The sequence below is a fragment of the Gossypium arboreum genome, chromosome 12 (assembly GCF_025698485.1).
Source record: "Gossypium arboreum isolate Shixiya-1 chromosome 12, ASM2569848v2, whole genome shotgun sequence".
Classification (NCBI taxonomy): domain Eukaryota; kingdom Viridiplantae; phylum Streptophyta; class Magnoliopsida; order Malvales; family Malvaceae; genus Gossypium; species Gossypium arboreum.
The window spans coordinates 11,342,040-11,365,676 of record NC_069081.1 but is presented as its reverse complement, the minus strand read 5'-3'; the positions used below and the strand labels follow the sequence as shown (position 1 = coordinate 11,365,676).

Here is a 23,637-nt window from a genome sequence, read left to right as displayed (position 1 = left end):
TTGAGTTTGATATTTGATTAATTAACGGAATTAATTATAAATTTAAATATAGTAAAACAGATATAAATGATCATAGAAACAAAGCACAATTATTCTAAGAGGCATTGAGATATAATTGGACCTCTTCAACGATTTGACCATTTGTGGAAGCCCAACAATCTTCTAATATTTAGATGGTGCGTAAAAAATATATTAGATAAAAAAATAAGTATGAACAAAAAAGTATATTTTAAATATAGGTTAAATTTAGACTTTAATATTTGAAGTTTGAGCCTTGCGATTAAGTTTATAATATTTTAGGTTTTTTTTTTTTCGAGAAAACTGATATTCATAAATGAAGGGGCCAAGTGTCAAACAACAAATAATCTACAGTACACGAAAAAACAGTACAAAACACTATAGCACACGAAAAGACAGCACAAAGCACCAAAACCACTCAAGCACAGAGGAAAAGGCACACATAAAACAAAACCAAAAAAGAAAAACACTCCACCCTCCAAAGAAAATACCAAATGAATACCAGCAAAATCATTCCTCTGCTGCTCAACAAAAAGACTCGCGCAGAACCAAATGAAGAGGAAGACTCGGCTTTGAGAAACCAAACAACGGAGATTCAAGGAACCTTCTCCGAAACATCAAAACCCATAAGAAACCACTCATCCTCGGCGACTCCAGTCCAACCAGTCCGAAGCCGCCAAAACTTCGACAGAAATAGGTGCTTCTTCAACCCAAAAACAAGGAGAATTCCTCCTGCGCCCTTCTAGTGCCAAAGTATGAGCTGCCCGATTGCCACTCCTGGGGACAAACTGGTAAGAAACTCCATCCATAAAATCTGCGAGTCTTCGAATATTCAGAGAAATGGGTCTAAGAATGGACCTATCATCCTTGACAGTGTTAAGCTTTTTAATAATCGAGAGGGAGTCCCCTTCCAGGATGATCGTCCTAAAACCCCATGTCAATTGCAAAGAGAAGAGCACGTTCACAGGCCCTAGCTTCTGCAACAAACGCGTCGGCAACATCAACATAGGGGTAAGTACACGCTCCCATAATTAATCCCAAATCATTGCGAGCAAGAACCGCCACAGTAGAAGTATGAGATGCACTTTGAAAGGAGGCATCAAAATTTAGCTTAAGCACATCCGGATCCGGAGGTCTTCACCCCACAGACTCAAAATTTGTAGGACTAACTAAGGAAACTCTACTCACACTTAAAGCAGAAGCATAGCCTTTTCACAAAACCCACGAGGTCCTGCCAAACAAACTGCGTTCCCTCATGAACCACTTTATTTCGCTGAAACCAAGTAGCCCAAAGGGAAATAACTAAAAGCTTTCTGGTATCCGCATCAACTTTGATGAAAATGTTCATTAATTGATTTTTACCATCCAGAGTTCGAACACTGCAATCAAATGGGAGATTCAAAGAGAGCCATAAATGCCTCAACACGTCACAGGACCATAACAAGTGACCAAGATCCTCCGGCGCTTCCTTACAAAGGGGACAAACATTGACAACCTGCAATCTCCGTTTGAGAAGATTGTTGAAATGCGGCACGAAATCTTTAGAAAGCCTCCACATGTGAATTTTTAGTTTAGCAGGAATCTGTAATTCCCATAGCAAATTGTAGAATTGTTTGTAGCTGGCTATAGGTTCCATATTGTAATCACTAGGATACCTGTGTGTAGTGAGTAAAGCACGATACCCACTCTTAACCGAGTACTCCCCGGAAGCATCAAAATGCCACACAAGCACATCCGGTGCTCCAGCTCCAGCAAGAGGAATTTAAGGATACGATTAGCCTGTTCTTCATCAACAATTTGATAGATGATATCCTTATTCCAGGTACCCGATCTAACATCAATTAATTGACCCACAACAGTCTAGTTAGTATTTATACTCTAAACTGAAAGTCTACTATTACCAAGGCCAGGCAACCAAGGATCATTCCAGATGTTCACAGAGTCACCACTACCGATACGCCAGAGCAACCCATCTGAAATCAGCTCTCGAGCGTTGCATAAGCTTCGCCAGGTAAAAGAGGGGTAAGAACCAATTTTAGCAGCCATAATAACTGAAAAATGAAAATAACGAGCTTTAAAAACTTTTTCAAAAAGACAATCAGGCTTCGATATCAATCGCCAAACTTGCTTAGCGAGCAATGCCTTATTAAACAAAAATAGATCCTGAAAGCCCATCCCTCCATCAGATTTGGGCATACAAAGGTCAGCCCAAGCACACTAATGAATACCCTTAGATGACTTATTGTTAGACCACCAAAACTTGTTCATAATAAGTTCTAATTTTTGACACAGAGTTTTCGGAAGGGCAAAACATTGCATCACATAAACGGGAATTACTTGCAAAATCGCCTTAATGAGCACCTCTTTACCACCCATCGAAAGATAACGAAAACTCCAACTTTCAATTCTCCTCCGAAACCTATCCACAAAATCAGCAAAAGCCCTTCTCTTATTTCTCCCAACCATCATTGGCAATCTTAAATATTTTTCCGGATTTGTAGCCACCCTAACACCAAAAACATTGGTGATCGTATCCCTCTCGGAGTGACCTACACACGCACTAAAATAAATAAACGATTTGTCGAAATTGACCTGTTGCCCCGAAATTAATTCATATTCCTTGATAATGTTCTGAACAACATGGGCCCCCTCCACCGAGGCATCATCAAACATGATACAATCGTGCCTGTTGAAATGCCCGTGTGGATTAAGGGCTTAAGTGTTGGCACAGCATACCTGCTACATCTTCTTGATTCTAGTTTCTTCTATTAACTCACACTACCGTGAGTTAATAGAAGAAACTAGAATCAAGAAGATGTAGCAGTATGTCTACAACACTTAAGCCCTTAATCCACACGGCATTTCAACAATCGCTTCTTAGCTACAAAGTCGACTCAAGAATCTTATATTAATCACAACAAGATTGACATCTTTTCGAGTTTTAATATTTCTAATATGCGGGATCCATTAGAAATGGCAAGCACAGAGCATACTCTATTAACGCTCTTTTGATAACTCATCTAAAACATTCTAAGAAGAAGATGATTCAGAGAAAATAAGAGGAAACTTAGAAAGACATGATGAGAAAACAACTAAGGATTTTTATTATTTTCTGCTTCTTATTTTACAAGAGAGGACTCATCATCCTTTTATAGCCAAAGGTGAGGTAATACGACAAGATAATATTACGATGAGTTTAGATAAGCTTCAGATGCTAATAGTCTTAAGATAAGATCGTATACACATGACTCACATATCAAACAAACTATAATTAGACATAAAGTAAAGCGAGATCTTCATTGTTGGCATTTGAGTGGGGTAGTTGTGCACTATCCAGAGAATCTTCAACATTGCACATCATTTCTTCTTCATCTTTTCATCATTGAGTTCCATCTTTTCCAAATTGATCATTTGTATTGCCACGGGTAATCTTGTGACCATTCGATTGGGTCGGTATACTTTTCGATATTCACGGAGGCATCCAACACTTCTAGATGATAAGGAGTGTATGATTGAGGCCAAGTGTCCCATGGTGCATCGATATCCGGAGGTGGCCATATCTCAATTGGAGCAGTTCATTGAGTTGGCATAGAAACTTTTGAAGTTCCGATATTGTGTCTTATCTTTGAAGACTTCATCTTCTAGGGTTTTATGAACCTAAGAGGAGGGAAAGAGTTAAGTCGAAATTGCTTTTCCACATTTGACAAAATCTTGAGGCTTATAGAAAATTATAATGATATAACTTCCATAAGTACCTCTTGGTGGTTGCGTGATTGTTCAATTATCTGGAGCCATTGTGGTAAAGGATGAAACCGGTGAGAAAAGTAAAGAAATTTTGATGTTCGGTTCAATGTTTCCTCGGATGGCTTTTTCAAATAATAAAGAAGGTCAATCGTGTTGAACCGAATGGCAATATGATAAAGATGGGTAAGGCACCATAAAAACCATTTTAACTCATTTGGTTGTTCAACAAATTCGAACCTTATTGGGTGAATGAAAGGATAATCAGGATTGATTCCCCAAGGTTTGAGAACAAGACCTCCAAAATTTTTGAAAACTTGGGTTTGGTATTCGAGCATCATTTCTTTAGCTTTCTGGTGAAAACAGTTTTTCTCTACAAGAGTGATAACCTCTGGTGAGAATTCTGGGTGAAGGCTTGGGGTGACAGTGTAAGGAGTAGGTGATGTGGATGTTAAGGAATAGGGTCTATACATCATGGTGGGTCTGGGCCAATAGACTCTTTTATAGGTAAGGACTTTTGGATTTTCTTTGGGCCTGGAGAGTAAGTCTGCAAGAATATTTTGTTTGCCAGAGATGTGTTTGACTTCAAATGAGAATTCAGAAAACCATTCTGCCCATCTAAGAAGCTGTGGATGAGGAACTATTTTTTGTTTGAACTTGAGCATTTTTGGAAATGAGGACATATCCATTTCTATTAGAAATTGATATCCTCGAAGGTGAAATTCAAACTTTGTGATACCTTTTTTGACTGCAAGTATTTCCTTGAATGTAGAGTGATAATGGATTTCTGCATCAGAGAATCTTTCACTCTTGTATCCACAGAGATATCTTTTTCCATCCATTTCTTCAAAGAGAATTGCTCCCCAGTATTTGTCACCGGCATCTGTTTGTAGAATTCTTTTTCCTTCCGAGGGGATCTTCAAAGGAGGTAGATCTTGTGACAGTCCTTTTAATCTCTGAAGACCTTTTGTTTGTAAGGAGGACCAAGGAGGAGGGTCTTTCTTCAGCAATTTTCTCAAGGGATTAGTATATTTAGAAACTTTAGGAATAAAGTCTCTAATATAGTTGACTATCCCAAGAAATTGTTGAATTTGCTTGTAGGACAAATTCTTTGATGGAAATTTGAGAAGCTCTTGAGCAATATGCGGTCCTGGAGAAAACTTGCCTTCTTTGATATCCATTCCTAAGAATTGGATCTCTGACCTGTTGATCTGCATCTTCCTTTCTGATAATATTATGCCATATTTGGAGATGAGGGTGCTGAAACTTTCAAGGAGCTGTGCATGAGATTCTTCATCTTTACTATAGAGTAAGATGTCATCAATGTAGATGAGAGCATTATCCATTAGTGGATGAAAGATCTTTATCATGGCCTTTTGGAATAGAGAAGGGGCGGTCTTTAATCCAAATGGCATGACTTTCCACTGAAAGTGTCCATTGGGAATCTGAAACTGTCTTGGGTGCATCATCTGGATTGATTCCCAATTGCCAAAACCCTGCTTTGAGGTCAAACTTTGAAAAGATTTTTGCTTTTGCAATACTGGAGAAAAGCAAATCTTTGTTTGGAAGAGGGAACTTGTTGTCTTAAAGGAAATGATTAAGAGGCTGATAATTTATTACCAGTCTTAATTTTCCTCTTTGCTGTTCTGATCTTTTGTTCACATAAAAAGCTTCACATGCCCATTGAGAATCTGATACTTCAATCAAATCTTGCTGCTGTAGTTCTTGACATTCTTTTGTTGCAAGCAGCAGATGGTCTGGATTCATTCCTTGATGGCTGGCCTTTGTGGGATTGATATCTTCATTCTTTTTTAATGGAAGCTGAATAAAGAAATTCGAATTTTTCCATAAAGGATTTGGGCATTTTTTCAAGAATTATGAATAGGATTCTGCACAGGATTGGGCTTTCAGGTTTTGGATAATGGGGATGATTTTTTCAGACTTGATGAGGAACAGTTTTGAGATTTTGACAAAGGGCTGGAACAGGTTTTTGTACCTGATACCTTGAGGCAGGATTCTAAGGTATTGGGCTTTTTTGTAAAGGTCAAAGCCTATTACAATGTCCTTTCCAGGGAGCTTCGATCCTAATACTGTAGTGGTGATGCTACAGTTTGGGAAAAACTGTATGGTAATTGGTTTGCTAATTGTACGGGTGATCAGAGGAACGTTTGAGGCTGATTCAAAGATTCTTGTGTGAGGCTTCCACCAATTTGTTGGCAAGATGTCTGGATTCATGATTGTTTCAGCTGCTCTAGTGTCTATGAAGGCAATTATAGTAATGGGTTTACTATATTTGTCTAAATAGATTCTTACTGGTACGTGTGGAGCTGAAGCTGCTTCATCGATGGACCTGTCAATGGTTCTGCTTTGTACCTTAGCTTGTATCATCAGGGAATCAGAATAATCTGATTCTGAGTCACTGGCTGAATCGTAAGCTGGAATGGCACAAATTGTTTTCTCTGATGGTTGGTCTTCAATAGAGCAAATAGATTCAATATCATCATCATCTTGAATCTTTATTCCAGACTTCTTCATTATCTGAGCAATCTTTTTGCCTTTTTGATTTCTTGGACAATTCTTCGAGAAATGCCCTTTTTGGTTGCAAATGTAGCAACGATCTGACTTTGTAAGTTTCCTTTTTTTTCTAAGGTATCTCCAACGGGGTTTGATCTTCTTTCTTCTTCTTGAATAATCATGATGCCTCCTGAAGTGTTTCTTCTTTTTCGTCCGACAGTCACAAAAATGATTGTCTTTTGGGCATTTGATCTTCAGATGAGAATCATCACAAGCTTTATCAATCTTTTTATCACCATGGAGATAGTCTTTGAATATCATTCTTCTGTTGCAAATGTCTTCTAGGGCAACAAAGACTTCTTGTTGAAGTTCTCCAACTGTTATTTGGAGAATGTCTTTGTTTTGTGTTTGGAGAGCCTGGTTGACTGCAACTTGAATTGGATTTGGAAGGGATGAAAGGATTACTGGCTTGAGGTTTGGATTGAGTCCCAACGCACAGAATAATCTTGTCATTGTTTTGAAATATTTTTCCAAATCTCTTCTGGAATATGAACAGCACTTTCTTTTGTGGAATTCTCTTCTCTTCAATGTGAGCAAATCATCAGGATTTCCGACGAAATGTTGATGGATAATTCTGATGGGTTGTGCCAAATCTTGAAGTACTAGGAATTGCATTTGATTGTGCTGATCAATTGAGTTCCACCAGTCTCTAAGCATTCCTGTGAATCTGGAAACAAATTCCATGAGGATGTTGTAGTTGCTATCCTCGGTGAGCTTTCGTGTTTCAAGCCAAGAGTGGAATTCTTGGATTCTCTCTGGCCATCTTGATGGTGGTAGATCATCTAAAGTGAACGTGATTCTGCCAATAGAACTCTTTGGTGGACGTCTTTGTGTTGAAGATGATCCTTCTTCTCGCATTTCATCATCACTTGGTTCTTCCACTTTTGTGGTCTGGAGTACTTTTCCCAAATTTTCATTTTCCGAATGTTCTTCTTGGGATGATAATTCCTCCGATTCTTCAGATTCAGATCTGGTTTCTTTTGAACTCGAGCTCTTGTCAGATTCATCAGATTCATCACTGGATTCTTGATCTTGGATGACCGAAATCTTTGGAGTTGAAGATTTTACATAATCCTTTAAAAGTTTTGATAAAGGATTTTGGTCTTCATCTTCTTGGATAATTAAAGATTTTGAAGTTTGTTTTGGTGGAGAAGTTGGTGGCGTCTTTTCTTCAGAAACTGGTCTTTTTCCCAGTTTTTTCTGGATTTGTTCTTCCTTCTGGTCACTAGGTTCAGTAACCATTTGCTCTGCAATCATCTTTTCTTTCTTTTTTGCTTGCTGTTTTTTTATTTCTAGGAAGATCTCATACGTACTTGGTTTAGTACGTTTGGGAGGTTCTGGAAAAGTAATTTGTACACCTTCTGTGGGGAGTAGATTTTGTTTTCTGACGGAAGGAAACAATTCAATTGTTTCTCGTCTTGGTGCAGGTTCAGGAATTTTTCCTGTCTCTTGGAGAGTTTTGATTTGGTCTTTGAGTTTCTGAATTTCTTTTTCTCTTTGTGCCAGGTGAGAAAAGAAATCTTGTCCAGGTGCTGCTGGTTGCTTTGCTACTTCATCCAGTCTTTTTTGTAACAGCTGGATCAGATCTCTGATCATCTTTGTGTTGTCATCCATTTTAGATTCAACTTTTGAGATCTTTGAATCAATCTTTTTCAAGATGTGATTTTGAGCGATGGCATTTTCAGTTTGCCAATTGAGGGTAGCTTCTGCAACACTGATCTTTGGTGATGTCCCCGGAGTACTGGTTTGTATCTTTGATGAAATCTTTGGGGCATGGACATAATTTTCACTTGAGTATTCTTCAAGTGGTGGAAACTCCTTGTCATATGACGTTGTCGAGGTTGCTGGTTTAATCATGCAGGCAGTGGGGATTGGGTCTTGTGGTTCAAGAAAATCTGGGTTCTTTTTTATCCATTTGTTTATTTTCTTGTAACATGGTAAGGAGAAAGATTTTGGTGTTTTGGATTGTTTTTCAGGGGATGAGAAATTTGTCTTAGGAGGAGGAGGAGAAGATGGTTTACAAGATTCAGGAGGAACCTGTGCTTCTGGTAAAGGTTTATGGGTTGAATAATCAACAAGGTAAACATATTTACCATTATCTTCACCGAGTGGTCCAATATTTGGATCTCCCTCCATCCATCTTTTGTAGAATTCGTCCAGGAAGACTTTTGTTTTCTTTTTCCTGGTTTGGATGCGGTTTTGTCCATGGCATCAACATAGGCGCAAGTCATCATCGGTGCATAATTCACATGAACAGTTTAAAGCCCATGGACAGTGTCCAGTAATGAGGTCTTTAAACATGTAATGAGGCTTTCCTTCTGTAGAGAAGCTTTCTATCAGACTTCTTTCTGGGCCTGGTTCACATAGTGGACAACAGCAATCTGGGTCTCTTTTGTTATGGAGCTGGGCCGGACTCTCAAGTGGCTGCATCATCAGCTGTGTTGAGAAGATGCTTAAGTTGGGCTGTTTTGGTTGAAGATGGCTATGATCAAATTTGATTTCAGTGGTTCCATCTCCTTTTGAAGTAATTTGGCTCTGGGTTGATTGGATCGGTTCACTATGTTCATGGATCTGTTCATAGTTTGTGATCCATTTTTCTGGGAGTAGCTTTATGAGTTCTTTTTTGGGAATTTTTCTAGGGACATGGACACAATGAGGTTGGTCATTTGTGTTTACTGAAATAAGCAAAGAATCATCTGTCCCGTGGTTTGAAAGGTTGAAGGAGTGATCTTGGATTCTATAAACAATCTGGTAATGAAGGGTAGCAGTTATAGCTGAAGCTATTTGTGGAGCTCCTGCTATTTGGACTTGGACCTTTAAAGCACTGGTAAGATTAGGGTCTGCTAGAGCCATGGTGAAGTTTGGAAAGAGGGTCACCATCACCAGTCCAGAGTTTAGTGTTGCTTCAATCGTTGCTATGCAAGCATTTTGGTATTCTAGGTATCTAGAATCCAATAATGCTATCCTTGCCACCACAGGTTTGCCAGCTGTTCCATGATAATTTAGCGGCAGACGTATAGCACCAAAATGGATATGGGTATAGCCTGCTCGTTTCCATTCTGTTGGAAATTCTACTGGGATTTCTAGAGCAACGAGCTGTTCAGGAGAAGAGGCATATATGGGAAAACTGTCAAACTGTGAGGATTGAACATATTCCCTTACTTGCTTTGAAGAACCTTTTATCAGCATTCTGATAGACTTGATTGGAGAGAAGGCGGATTTTCTGTAGGCAGAATAAGGATTTACAACCGGGAGATCTGTAGGTTGTACTTTATCTTCTTTATTTAAGTACTCTATCTCATATAAGGAAGAAATCTTTTTTGAGGAGTGAGATTTGAAGGGAAATTCTGGTAATGTAACTAAGGAGGAAGAAGTTGAAGGTTTTGTTGTCATATTTGAAAGATAATTTTCTCTAGATCCGTCTAGTTTCTAGATCATTAAAGATGAGTTTATAAGATAACATGGCTCTGATACCAATGGCTCCAGATAATTGAACAATACTACAACCAGTCAAGAGGTACTTATGGAAGTTATATCATTATAATTTTCTATAAGCCTCAGTACTTTGTCAAATGTGGAAAAGCAACTCAGCTTAACTCTTTCATCTGTGAAGCTTTTTATGTGAACAAAAGATCAGAACAGCAAAGAGGAAAATTAAGACTGGTAATAAATTATCAGCCTCTTAATCATTTCCTTCAAGACAACAAGTTCTCTCTTCCAAACAAAGATTTGCTTTTCTCCACTATTGCAAAAGTAAAAATCTTTTCAAAGTTTGACCTCAAAGCAGGGTTTTGGCAATTGGGAATCAATCTAGATGACAGACCCAAGACAGGTTTCTGTATTCCCAATGGACACTTTCAGTGGAAAGTCATGCCATTTGGATTAAAGACTGCCCCTTCTCTATTCCAAAAGGCCATGATAAAGATCTTTCATCCACTAATGGATAATGCTCTCATCTACATTGATGGCATTTTACTCTATAGTAAAGATGAAGAATCTCATGCACAGCTCCTTGAAAGTTTCAGCACCCTCATCTCCAAATATGGCATAATGTTATCAGAAAGGAAGATGCAGATCAACAGGTCAGAGATCCAATTCTTAGGAATGGATATCTAAGAAGGCAAGTTTTCTCCAGGACCGCATATTGCTCAAGAGCTTCTCAAATTTCCATCAAAGAATTTGTCCTACAAGCAAATTCAACAATTTCTTGGGATAGTCAACTATATTAGAGACTTTATTCCTAAAGTTTCTAAATATACTAATCCCTTGAGAAAATTGCTGAAGAAAGACCCTCCTCCTTAGTCCTCCTCACAAACAAAAGCTCTTCAGAGATTAAAAGAACTGTCACAAGATCTACCTCCTTTGAAGATCCCCTCGGAAGGAAAAAGAATTCTACAAACAGATGCCAGTGACAAAAACTGGGGAGCAATTCTCTTTGAAGAAATGGATGGAAAAAGATATCTCTGTGGATACAAGAATGGAAGATTCTCTGATGCAGAAATCCATTATCATCACTCTACATTCAAGGAAATACTTGCAGTAAAAAAAGGTATCACAAAGTTTGAATTTCACCTTCGAGGATATCAATTTCTAATAGAAATGGATATGTCCTCATTTCCAAAAATGCTCAAGTTCAAACAAAAAATAGTTCCTCATCCACAGCTTCTTAGATGGGCAGAATGGTTTTCTGAATTCTCATTTGAAGTCAAACACATCCCTGGCAAACAAAATATTCTTGCAGACTTACTCTCCAGGCCCAAAGAAAATCCAAAAGTCCTTACCTATAAAAGAGTCTATTGGTCCAGACCCATCATGATGTATAGACCCTATTCCTCAACATCCACATCACCTATTCCTTACACTGTCACCCCAAACCTTCACCAGAATTCCCACCAGAGGTTATCACTCTTGTAGAGAAAAACTGTTTTCACCAGAAAGCTAAAGAAATGATGCTCGAATACCAAACCCAAGTTTTCAAAAATTTTGGAGGTCTTGTTCTCAAACCTTGGGGAATCAATCCTGATTATCCTTTCATTCACCCAATAAGGTTCGAATTTGTTGAACAACCAAATGAGTTAAAATGGTTTTTATGGTACCTTACCCATCTTTATCATATTGCCATTCAGTTCAACACGATTGACCTTCTTTATTATTTGAAAAAAGCCATCCGAGGAAACATTGAACCAGAACATCAAAATTTCTTTACTTTTCTCAGCTGGTTTCATCCTTTACCACAATGGCTCCAGATAATTGAACAATACTGCAACCAGTCAAGAGGTACTTATGGAAGTTATATCATTATAATTTTCTATAAGCCTCAGTACTTTGTCAAATGTGGAAAAGCAGCTCAGCTTAACTCTTTCCCCTCCTCTTGGGTTCATAAAACCCTAGAAGATGAAGTCTTCAAAGATAAGACACAATATCGGGAACTTCAAAAGTTTCTATGCCAACTCAACAGAACTGTTCCAATTGAGATATGGCCACCTCCGGATATTGATGCATCATGGGACACTTGGCCTCAATCATACACTCCTTATCATCTAGAAGTGTTGGATGCCCTCCGTGAATATCGAAAAAGCATACCTGACCCCACTGAATGGTCACAAGATTACCCGTGGCAATACAGTCAGATCAATTTGGAAAAGATGGAACTCAATGATGAAAAAGATGAAGAAGAAATGATGTGCAACAGTGAAGATTCTCTGGATAGTGCACAACTACCCCACTCAAACGCTAACAGCTGAAGATCTGCTTTACTTTATGTCTAATTATAGTTTGTTTGATATGTGAGTCATGTGTATACGATCTTATCTTAAAACTATTAGCATCTGAAGCTTATCTAAACTACTGTAATATTATCTTGTCGTATTACCTCACCTTTGGCTATAAAAGGATGATGAGTCCTCTCTTGTAAAATAAGAAGCAGAAAATAATAAAAATCCTTAGTTGTTTTCTCATCATGTCTTTCTAAGTTTCCTCTTATTTTCTCTGAATCATCTTCTTCTTAGAATGTTTTAGATGAGTTATCAAAAGAGCGTTAATAGAGTATGCTCTGTGCTTGTCATTTCTAATGGATCCTGCACATCAGAAATATTAAAACTCAGAAAGATGTCAATCTTGTTGTGATTAATATAAGATTCTTGAGTCAGGACCTTGTAGCTAAAAGGCAGTGCCTGTTGAAATGCCCGTGTGGATTAAGGGCTTAAGTGTTGGCATAGCATACCTGCTACATCTTCTTAATTCTAGTTTCTTCTATTAACTCACACCCGCCATTGGTATCAGAGCCATGTTATCTTATAAACTCATCTTTAATGATCTAGAAGCTAGACGGATCTAGAGAAAATTATCTTTCAAATATGACAACAAAACCTTCAACTTCTTCCTCCTTAGTTACATTACTAGAATTTCCCTTCAAATCTCATTCCTCAAAAAAGATTTCTTCCTTGTATGAGATAGAGTACTTAAATAAAGAAGATAAAGTACAACCTACAGATCTCCCGGTTGTAAATCCTTATTCTGCCTACAGAAAATCCGCCTTCTCTCCAATCAAGTCTATCAGAATGCTGATAAAAGGTTCTTCAAAGCAAGTAAGGGAATATGTTCAATCCTCACGGTTTGACAGTTTTCCCATATATGCCTCTTCTCCTGAACAGCTCGTTGCTCTAGAAATCCCAGCAGAATTTCCAACAGAATGGAAACGAGCAGGCTATACCCATATCCATTTTGGTGCTATACGTCTGGCGCTAAATTATCATGGAACAGCTGGCAAACCTGTGGTGGCAAGGATAGCATTATTGGATTCTAGATACCTAGAATACCAAAATGCTTGCATAGCAACGATTGAAGCAACACTAAACTCTGGACTGGTGATGGTGACCCTCTTTCCAAACTTCACCATGGCTCTAGCAGACCCTAATCTTACCAGTGCTTTAAAGGTCCAAGTCCAAATAGCAGGAGCTCCACAAATAGCTTCAGCTATAACTGCTACCCTTCATTACCAGATTGTTTATAGAATCCAAGATCACTCCTTCAACCTTTCAAACCACGGGACAGATGATTCTTTGCTTATTTCAGTAAACACAAATGACCAACCTCATTGTGTCCATGTCCCTAGAAAAATTCCCAAAAAAGAACTCATAAAGTTACTCCCAGAAAAATGGATCACAAACTAACAGATCCATGAACATAGTGAACCGATCCAATCAACCCAGAGCCAAATTACTTCAAAAGGAGATGGAACCACTGAAATCAAATTTGATCATAGCCATTTTCAACCAAAACAGCCCAACCTAAGCATCTTCTCAACACAGCTGATGATGCAGCCACTTGAGAGTCCGGCCCAGCTCCATAACAAAAGAGACCCAGATTGCTGTTGTCCACTATGTGAACCAGGCCCAGAAAGAAGTCTGATAGAAAACTTCTCTACAGAAGGAAAGCCTCATTACATGTTTAAAGACCCCATTACTGGACACTGTCCATGGGCTTTAAACTGTTCATGTGAATTATGCATCGATGACAGACTTGCTGCCTATGTTGATGCCATGGACAAAACCGCATCCAAACCAGGGAAAAAGAAAAACAAAAAGTCTTCCCAGGACGAATTCTACAAAAGATGGATGGAGGGAGATCCAAATATTGGACCACTCGGTGAAGATAATAGTAAATATGTTTACCTTGTTGATTATTCAACCCATAAACCTTTACCAGAAGCACAGGTTCCTCCTGAACCTTGTAAACCATCTTCTCCTCCTCCTCCTAAGACAAATTTCTCATCCCCTGAAAAACAATCCAAAACACCAAAATCTTTCTCCTTACCATGTTACAAGAAAATAAACAAATGGATAAAAAAGAACCCAGATTTTCTTGAACCACAAGACCCAATCCCCACTGCCTGCATGATTAAACCAGCAACCTCGACAACGTCATATGACAAGGAGTTTCCACCACTTGAAGAATACTCAAGTGAAAATTATGTCCATGCCCCAAAGATTTCATCAAAGATACAAACCAGTACTCCGGGGACATCACCAAAGATCAGTGCTGCAGAAGCTACCCTCAATTGGCAAACTGAAAATGCCATCGCTCAAAATCACATCTTGAAAAATATTGATTCAAAGATCTCAAAAGTTGAATCCAAAATGGATGACAACACAAAGATGATCAGAGATCCGATCCATTGTTACAAAAAGATGGATGAAGTAGCAAAGCAACCAAGAAGACACTGGACAAGATTTCTTTTCTCACCGCACAAAGAGAAAAAGAAATTGAAACTCAAAGACCAAATCAAAACTCTCCAAGAGCAGGAAAAATTCACGAACTCGCACCAAGACGAAACAATTGAATTGTTTCCTTAGTGAAAACAAAATCTACTCCCACGAAGGTGTACAAATTACTTTTCCAGAATCTCCCAAACGTACTAAACCAAGTACGTATGAGATCTTCCTGGAAATAAAAAAACAGCAAGCAAAAAAGAAAGAAAAGATGATTGCAGAGCAAATGGTTACTGAACCTAGTGACCAGAAGGAAGAACAAATCCAGAAAAAACTGGGAAAAAGACCAGTTTCTGAAGAAAAGATGCCACCAACTTCTCCACCAAAACAAACTTCAAAATCTTTGATGATCTAAGAAGATGAAGACCAAAATCCTTTATCAAAACTTTTAAAGGATTATGTAAAATCTTCAACTCCAAAGATTTCGGTCATCCAAGATCAAGAATCCAGTGATGAATCTGATGAATCTGACAAGAGCTCGGCAAATTTTCCCCTACCAATCGGAGCCCCCAATCTCAAATTTTCATCTCTTTGAAAATAATTCGAAAATAAATTAGGTCACTGATTGAAATGTGCGATAAATTAAAATTTAATAAAAAATAACAATCAATTGGACCATCTAAATTGTCATTTTGTTAAGACTCCTAATAAATCGTTAAGTGCTGATCTGATCTTGAAAAATGTTAATATGGAAGACTTAATTATTATTATTTATTTTATGAGGATTTAATTAATTCAAAGATTATATAAAATTTTCAAAAATTATAAGAATAATAATTTTTTGGGTAATCTACAAAAATAGTCACTTTTGTTTGCCTCAGGTTATATTTTAGTCATTTATGTTTAAAATGTTACGTTTTAGTCACTTATGTTATTATTTTGTTACGAAGTGATCACTCTACAGTTAAGTTCTGTTATCTCTCTAATGGTAATTGTAGGTGGCAGTACAACTAGATTTTAGGTGCCAACTTAGATTTCTAAATGGGATGAAAATAAATTTTTAATTAAAAAAATTTAGTTAATTAAAATTTTCAAACTTAAACCTTAACTAAAAAAACTGTTCATCTCCTTTTTTTAATTTTTCTTCTGTCTCTTATTTTTTTCAATGAGTTTTTTTTTCATTTGATTGGAAAAACTATTATTAAGATCAAAATAGTTGAAATCAGAAATAAGAAAGAATAATCTGGAATACTCACAAAGAGGTTGTGAACATACAAGTTGATTCTGATCAGAAAAAATTTGATTGAGAAATCAATTATTCAATAACTACGAAAGAACTAGAAAATATAATAATTAGGAACAAGAACAGTGAAAGCAACAGCCATTTTCTGAAAATTTTAAAATTAGCTTGAATGAAACATTTTTCCGGTTGCATTTTATGGGATGTCTATTGACGTAAAATAAAATACATGTTTACAAAAAATTTCAAAAAGTAGAAGAAAATATCAAGAATTTTAATTTAGGGTTTTCATTAAACAATAAAAATTTAATCTTTTATTTTTAGTATTGAATGAAAGAGATAAAGGAATATAAAGAAGATATACTTGAACCTTCCATTGAATCCATTTTATGAAGCAATTAATTTAATTTTAACTATTTTGATCTTAATAATAGTTTTCTAATCAAATGAGAAAAAAAACCATTGAAAAAAGAAGAGATGGAAGAAAAATTAAAAAGTGAATATGAACAGTTTTTTAGTTAATGTTTAGGTTTAAAATTTTAATTAATTAAAATTTTAATTAAAATTAATTTTTATCTTATTTAGAAATTTAAGTTGGCACTTAAAATCTAATTGGACTGCCACATAGAATTATCATTAGAGAGATAACGGAACTTAACAGTAGAGTTTCGTAACAAAATAATAACATAAGTGACTAAAACGTAATATTTTAAAAATAATTTTTGTAGATTACCTAATTTTTATAAAAATAAATAGCTTTAAAATTTTAAAACATTTAAATTTTTTAATAATTTTAAAACATTCTAATAAAATTACTACTCCTATTTATTTTTCAACACATACCACACTAACATCATTTTGTAAGCCGTATTTATCAATTTGCATTGTTTAGCTTTCCTCATCCCTTGTAAAACCCCCTCAAATATTTTCCTCTAGGGTTTTTGGACACACTAAAATAACCCAACTCAGTAGCACCAAAGCCAGTAGCTATGGCGGAATCAATTTGCAGGGCACTAAGAGACGGAGCTCTAGAAGGCGAGCTGGCGCCTGCGCTCACCATCAAGGACTCCGTCGCTTCTCCCTTTGCCTTACAAGTGTTTTCTCACGTGCTTTCTCAGCTCTTCTCCTCCATTTTGGCAGGAAAATCGCAGTCACGGTTCGCTTTCCTTTTATTTTCTTCTCGGAAAACCGTTTTGTTAACCTTTATTAACTTGAAATTAGGTTAATTATTTAGTTATTATCTGTTGCAGAGGCCTTGTCGTCGTTTCATTTTCCCGGAGTCCATCGTTTTATTTGGATTTGCTGAAAAACAAAGGAACTGACATCGCTTCATCGGATAAACAGTGAATTTCTTTTTTGCTCTAACTTTTTTTTCTAAATGAAGAAACGAAATTTAACCAATTTCCTGATAAATTAAAGCTGTAAAACTGCACGAGTTCTGCTTTATTTCCTTTAATTAAATCTTTTTGGGTGACATCTCAGGATTCAAATTTTAGATTGTTACAGTGATCCACTTGGTTGGAAGGATCAATTAGCAGGGAGTAGAAACTTCACGGCTCTTTCCAATGAAGTTTTGGTTTCGAGTACTGCTATTGTTTTTAGGGAAGTGAAACATATGGATAAGTTGTACAATTCAATTATTGAACTTGGCAAAGGTAAATCTTTTGTAAATCCTTTTCAAGTTTGAAAGATCAACATAAGCTTTTGATTGTTTGTTGAGTAAATTCATTTATGGTTTTTGTTGGGTATTTTCTATTGTTGCTTTTGATTGTTTGTAGGACTGGTAGGAGGTGGAAAAATCCGGTTTTCTATTGCCATAGACTCGGTAATCCTCTTTATCCTGTTTGCTAATTTTTGATTTTTTTAATGAATTTTGAACTTTTTTTAACTAGTAAAATTTCAATATACAGAAAAAAAAATGTAAAGTATAGACAAAATCCAAGTAAGCATACTGGCGTTGTATGATTAATATTTCTTACAAAATATTTTTGTTGGATGTCTAGCTGGGAATTATCTGTAGCTTGGAATGGAGTACAATCAAGAAGTTTGGAGCTTAATATGATTTTGTTTAATATGCTATTCTAATATGCGCAAGAACACGAAATTTTGTCTAGAAATCTTGTTTAACATGTCTTATTTCTTAAGAAGGTGCAAGGAAGTTTCCTCTAATAACAACAAAGTACCAGAAAATATTATGACTGATAGGTAGAATTTGTATGGTCAAGGGCACAAGGCGCATTCTAGGTGCTAAAATTCTTTTATTTCCTGAGGTGCAAGGGCAAAAACTTTAAAAAAAGAGTTTGCCTAAGTGCAGTAAGGCACAAGATTTATGTGTCTATCCATTTATATACCAAGGTTGACATATATAATTATGATAATAAACTCTAAATTGTGATCCAGCTTATCTACAAAAGGTGCAAATTTTTTTTCATTAATAGACCGATCTGCATGATTACCTTATGATCCCATGTCGTTCTTGCCTGTTGTCGGGTATTCAAATATTATGAAGTAAATTATCCCCTCCTACTAGTGAAGGTGCATTAATTAAAAGGAAAAAGAAACCTAATAGAACTTGAATTAGTTGGGTTTTTGTTTTGCACCTATTGCCTTACAGAAATGTGTATCTAGATGCACCAGGTGTGCATGTGTGATCGAATGTACTTTTCCTAAAGGCTCTAGGGTGCTTTTATCATTTGGCGCTAAGGTGCAATTGCTAGGCATACACCTTGACATTGAAGGTTGCAATGTCTTGGTTGATGCTCATTACTATGTTCTAAATTGTATTGAATTTTGAGTTGCCACTTATGCAGATAGGATGGCCAGAGCTTAAAAAATTGTAAACCCTATGTTCATTTATTTCTGCATACTTGTTATTAAGTTGATCGTGCATGGTTTTTTTATTATAGTGCAAAATGTTTAATCACTGAATGCAATTTGGATTGAAGTAGACTTGAAAGTTGTTAATAGGAAGATTGATTAACTTTTCTACTTGAGAAGATTCCCCTTAGCTCAATTGCTAGCTTTACGGGACTTTAAGTCTTTAATAATGATAAGTTTAAATTTAACTATGGAAATTCTTGTTAGAAAAGGTTAAGAAATTAACCCTCCTCTACGCTGGGTAAAATAGAAGAGATTCTTGTAACTCTAGAAACCTACTATTATGAAATTAGCTTTCAGTCCAGTCTCGCCGAATGCATGCTATTAGAATTTCCACCTCCAATTTTCTACCTTTTGTGGTATTCTTCTTTTTCTGATTGTATTGCATTCTTCTATTTCTGCTAGGTCGATGAAATGTTGAGACATGCACCTGTGTCATCAGTTGCACGCTTTTAAGCAATCTTCGTAGCCATGGTTTGTTTATACTTTTCTGCTACAATCCTTCTCCCATTGTTCGGTTTGAAATTTCTCAACTTTCGAGACATGTGGTTTGTCTTTAGTTCTCTTGGAATAGTTTCAGTTCTGTCTGCAAAATTCTATGTTTTTAACACATTCCTTTCTTGATTTTAAAGGAATGTTCCTGGCTTTTAGTGGATACTTTTGAAATTGATGGGTGGTATAAGTGATACCTGTAATGAGTCCTTTTGGGTGCTTTCTCAGTGGTATTTGTTGATGTTTGCAGATCAGATTTCCCGTATCTTTTGGTTATTACATTCAGACCTTCATGAGGCTAGGGTTACAGCTGTTCTGGAATATTTGTCATCTATGGTGGCAAGTTTAGAACCATCACATCAACTTGCAAATGGACAGAGAGGTCACTTGGAAAATTTCTCTTTGATCAAGCATAACTCCAAGAAAGGAAAGTTTCATGTTAGATTTAAGAAGAGAAATGGACGGTATGGTAAGTCTCTCTCTCTCTCTCTCTCCTGGTTAAGATAGCAGCAGACTGACACGATAGTTTTTAAACCTATATGTAGTCAGAGGAAGTTCACATTGACAGTCAGCCATCAACTTTACATCTTTGCCATCTGAAGGAGCAATTAATCAGGGTCTTGTGCCAAAGGTCATAGCTTAATCTCTCTCTCTCTCTGCCTTTTCAGCTTATTCTTTTTATCTTGTAGTACACTAATACCTGCAAGAAATCTTTTCTTTGCTCAAAAAATTAGCGTACAACAATAAAGAAAAATTGATGTGGATTGGGGAAGAAAACAGCAGCAATTAAAAGAACTAGGACTGAACAAACGAATTGGAAAGATGATTGTAGAAAATATTAATTCAAAGAAAAATTAAGAATAATAACTATGGCTGTAAAACCTACAACTTATTTATATAGGATTTCTTTCTTGCAAATAAAGTTTTATTCCTAACCTAACTTTAAACCCTAAAGATAACTGAGGACCCTATCCTTCTATAACATATCTAATACTGAAAATAAATATTATGAAATAAACTAAAATAATAAAATATTATAATAAAAATAAAAGCTTATGCGTCAAAAATGCTGACCTATTTTCTAATTTCATGCTCTGGCAAAACAAGAGTTCAGAGCACAATTTATCAAGTTTCAATTTTATAGGTCCAGTTCAGTCTGGAGCTGTCATTTGAGGATGAATTAATGTTTCTTGTACAGGTCCAGTTCAGTCTTCAGTTGTCAGAGAAAGAGAGAATTGATAAGGCTAATGTTGTACTTCCTTTTGAACACCAAGGTAGAAAATATGGAGGGGTTATAATTGTGCTATTAGACTTTAGCTTCTGTTTGCCTTGTCTTAGGTTTCATTTTACATCATTTGATGGCTTCAATAGCATTGGAATCTCTCGTGCTCACTTTGCTTGCTTTAGGTAATGGTAAACCCATACAAATTTATGATGGCCGAAGATCTCTGGTGGATGGCAAACATGAGAGACCATTTGCTGCAGTGGAAAATGTGCAGACAAACGAGAACTGCGGCAGTGGTGAGATTATTTATTACCGTGATTCAGATGATGAGATGCCTGATTCTGATGAGGACCCAGATGATGATTTGGATATCTGATTATGCTTGTCCAATTTGCTGATTTGGTTTATGCACTGATTGCAAATTGGTAATTTTTTCTCTTCCTTCAACTATGAACGAGTTAAATCTCTCAGGCATTACCATCTACATAAAGAAACCTTTTTCTTTTAAAGGTGTAAATCTTTTACTAGCTAAGGCAGAAGAATGGGGTAGAAAACTTCATTTTGACTGAAAAAAAAAACATTGGTTTTGTTCTTTCCTTTTAACTTGACAACCACTATACATTACTTATTATTGATCAAATAGAGTTGCCTTTTTCAAAACTTTTATCGTCCATGTCTTAGCTCATAGAATTATCCAATCTTGTAGGCGTTTCTTTTTCATTTTACAGTTTTAAATAACCTCTTACAATTTTTGTTGCTGTATTCACTATTCCTATTACCAAAATCTTTTGGCTTTAGCAGCTGATTTCAAGGCTTTGGCAAATCTCATTTGTTTCCCTCCATTTTTTATGCCCCTCAAGAATTCTCTCTCACCTGAGTCAATTAACGAACATTTAATGTTTATATAGCTGCGAAAAACAGATACTCTAGATGGGTAGGCATTAGTAACACACCACAGTTTTAGCACTCTATAGAAGCCACTGAATGATTTACCTCCGAACTTGAGGATTTTGAAATAGTAAAAATAGAAAGTATAGCCAAAATAATGGGAAGCTTCGTGCTCGGGAATAGACGACTCCAACTTCTGGATTGAAATAGGTTCAGTATGAGACAGTATGACATATTTGACGTACCTTGGGGTGGAGAATATGATGAGTTTGTTTTTTCCTAGTTTGAAGGAGGTTTAGTATGAGACAATATGACATGTTTGATGGTACCTTGGGTGGAAAAGATGATGAGTTTGTTCTCCTAGTTTGAAGGAATTATTTTTCTGCTTTACTACATCATTATTGATGTAAATGACTTTTGTTTTCTACCTCTGTTTCATAAGTACAGTTGGATTGCCACTATAGTAACTTGTTTTGAACTGTCAATGCTGCAGGTTACATTCCTTAGAAGTACATAGAGGCTCAGAAATTTGTTCCCAATATGATTACTCTTTTAGTCTTAGTAAAAGAGCAGGGAGCCCAAAAGTCAAATTTTCATGAGACCACCACGTTAGCACATGCCATTGCCAAGTAAGTATCATTGTCATCCACCTCAACAGAAAACCCTTGTAAACCATTTCATCTGTTACCTAGTATTGCATTTGTTAAATCACATTATAGAATTGGTTATCCCGGCTTAAAAGACTAGAAACCTCCGGAGGGAGACAAATGATTCAGTTTAACTTAGTTTCTTTTAAACAAAAAAATTTACATTGTATTTTCCCTTTCCTTTCATATTATGGTATAACTTAGAAACTCAAATATTTTACAAAATTAGCTTCAACTAAAAAATTATTCCAAATTGTTAAAATGATGTTATTGGAGTATTAATTAGTGTATAGAGAACTAATATGAACTAACTGGAACTACACTGTAATATTGCAGTTCTACTATGTCAATCACCACAAGCTAACTAGAGTCATTCGTGCTGTCTCTAAATGGAGGAGCTTGAAAAATTTTGCAATTTAGAATGAAAGGATTGTTGTCTTGAGGCTTGTAATGTTCACCTCATCCTAGGTTTTCCTGAGGCACACTTGAGGTTGAATTCAATAATATTACGAGGAAGAATCTGACCGTTATCCTAAAAATCCTGTCTCATAGACTTTTCTATCTATGTGGAGTTTGGAAATGTTGTAAGGTGGGTGGGAGTTCTTGCCATGGGTTGTCTGTCATCCACAATGGTGGCCAAGTTTGAGGACGGACTTTATAGTTAAGTTCGCATGTTCTCTTTTACAGTTCACCATATTCTTCTTCTTATTATTATCTTTTTTTTTTTGGGGGATCAAACATTGAATTAGTGATGGAATATCCTTGAGAACTATAGTTGCCTTTAATAAGGAAAGTAATGGGCTGTGTCTATAGCTTAGCATACATGAAAAACAACTGGGGTTTTGATCTATCTTTCAGCAAAGATCACTCGTGGGCTAAAGCTTTCTTGTCCATGGAAATAGAGAAGTTGGCAAAAGTTTTTTAACTCCCCTTTGTGAGCCTCTCATGAGGAAAGGGAAGGGATCGCAGTTGACAACATTAGCAACCATGGTTGTCAGAATCAGGTTGGACCGGCCGGTTGAATTGAAAATTGATGATTTATTCGGTTCAACCAGTACCATAAAACCAGAGGATTGAACCGGATAAAAAGACTGTTAAAAAATTGTTTGAATCGGTTTAAATATTTAATTTTATTATAATTTATAAAATGGATGCTTATGTTTCTATATTTATGTTCGTTAGTTTTTTTCCTATTTTTTAAATAAAATTCTTCTATTTTTTTTCTTTTGTAATTGCTGCTAATGTGACCAAAGTAATCTTCCAGGAGAAACGGTGCTCCAACCTCACGCTAGGAAAGAAGATTTCATTCTTTTCAAACCATGTGATAGAAGTAGAGAACCGAGGAAGATATCATCTTAACATTAAGTTTGATTAAAATTTTCAAAAGTTTTGGGGTGCTTAATGAGAATTTTTAAAATTTTGAGTGGCCAATGCCTCCTTCAGCTTGGTAACATTTGATAATAATACCAAGATTCAAATCCAAAATTCCCTGTATAAAGTCTCTAGTGCAACCTATTTGCAAATAGCAAATTATGGGATGCAATACGGACAAAAGAATGAGAAGCTGAGATGCTTATGTGCTTGACCTGCGACAACCAAAATGACAATGCCTATATAATGCCTCGTCACATTGCAACAACACCTGCGATTGTAAGAAAAGGGGAAGCAACATTGTTTATCTATTGGATTTGCGAAAATTGAAAATGATTGTTTCATTAGTAGAAA

At 36.3% G+C, this 23,637-nt stretch overlaps 1 protein-coding gene and 1 long non-coding RNA gene across 2 annotated transcripts; both read left to right on the top strand.

Annotated features, from left to right (window-relative positions):
* Positions 1-318: 318 nt before the first annotated feature.
* On the top strand, positions 319-1,018 carry LOC108478521 (uncharacterized). The gene is made up of 2 exons (XR_001870310.2): positions 319-809; positions 893-1,018. It is a non-coding gene; the product is annotated as an uncharacterized LOC108478521 (long non-coding RNA).
* Positions 1,019-16,623: 15,605 nt separating this feature from the next.
* On the top strand, positions 16,624-23,637 carry LOC108479977 (elongator complex protein 5). Its single transcript, XM_053023080.1, is given in 12 exon segments — positions 16,624-16,939; positions 17,034-17,126; positions 17,266-17,438; positions 17,562-17,608; positions 19,066-19,105; positions 19,108-19,134; positions 19,403-19,616; positions 19,660-19,783; positions 20,351-20,426; positions 20,560-20,802; positions 21,759-21,894; positions 23,177-23,637. Coding segments are annotated over 10 exon segments (1,155 nt in total). The 5' UTR covers positions 16,624-16,772; the 3' UTR covers positions 20,754-20,802; positions 21,759-21,894; positions 23,177-23,637.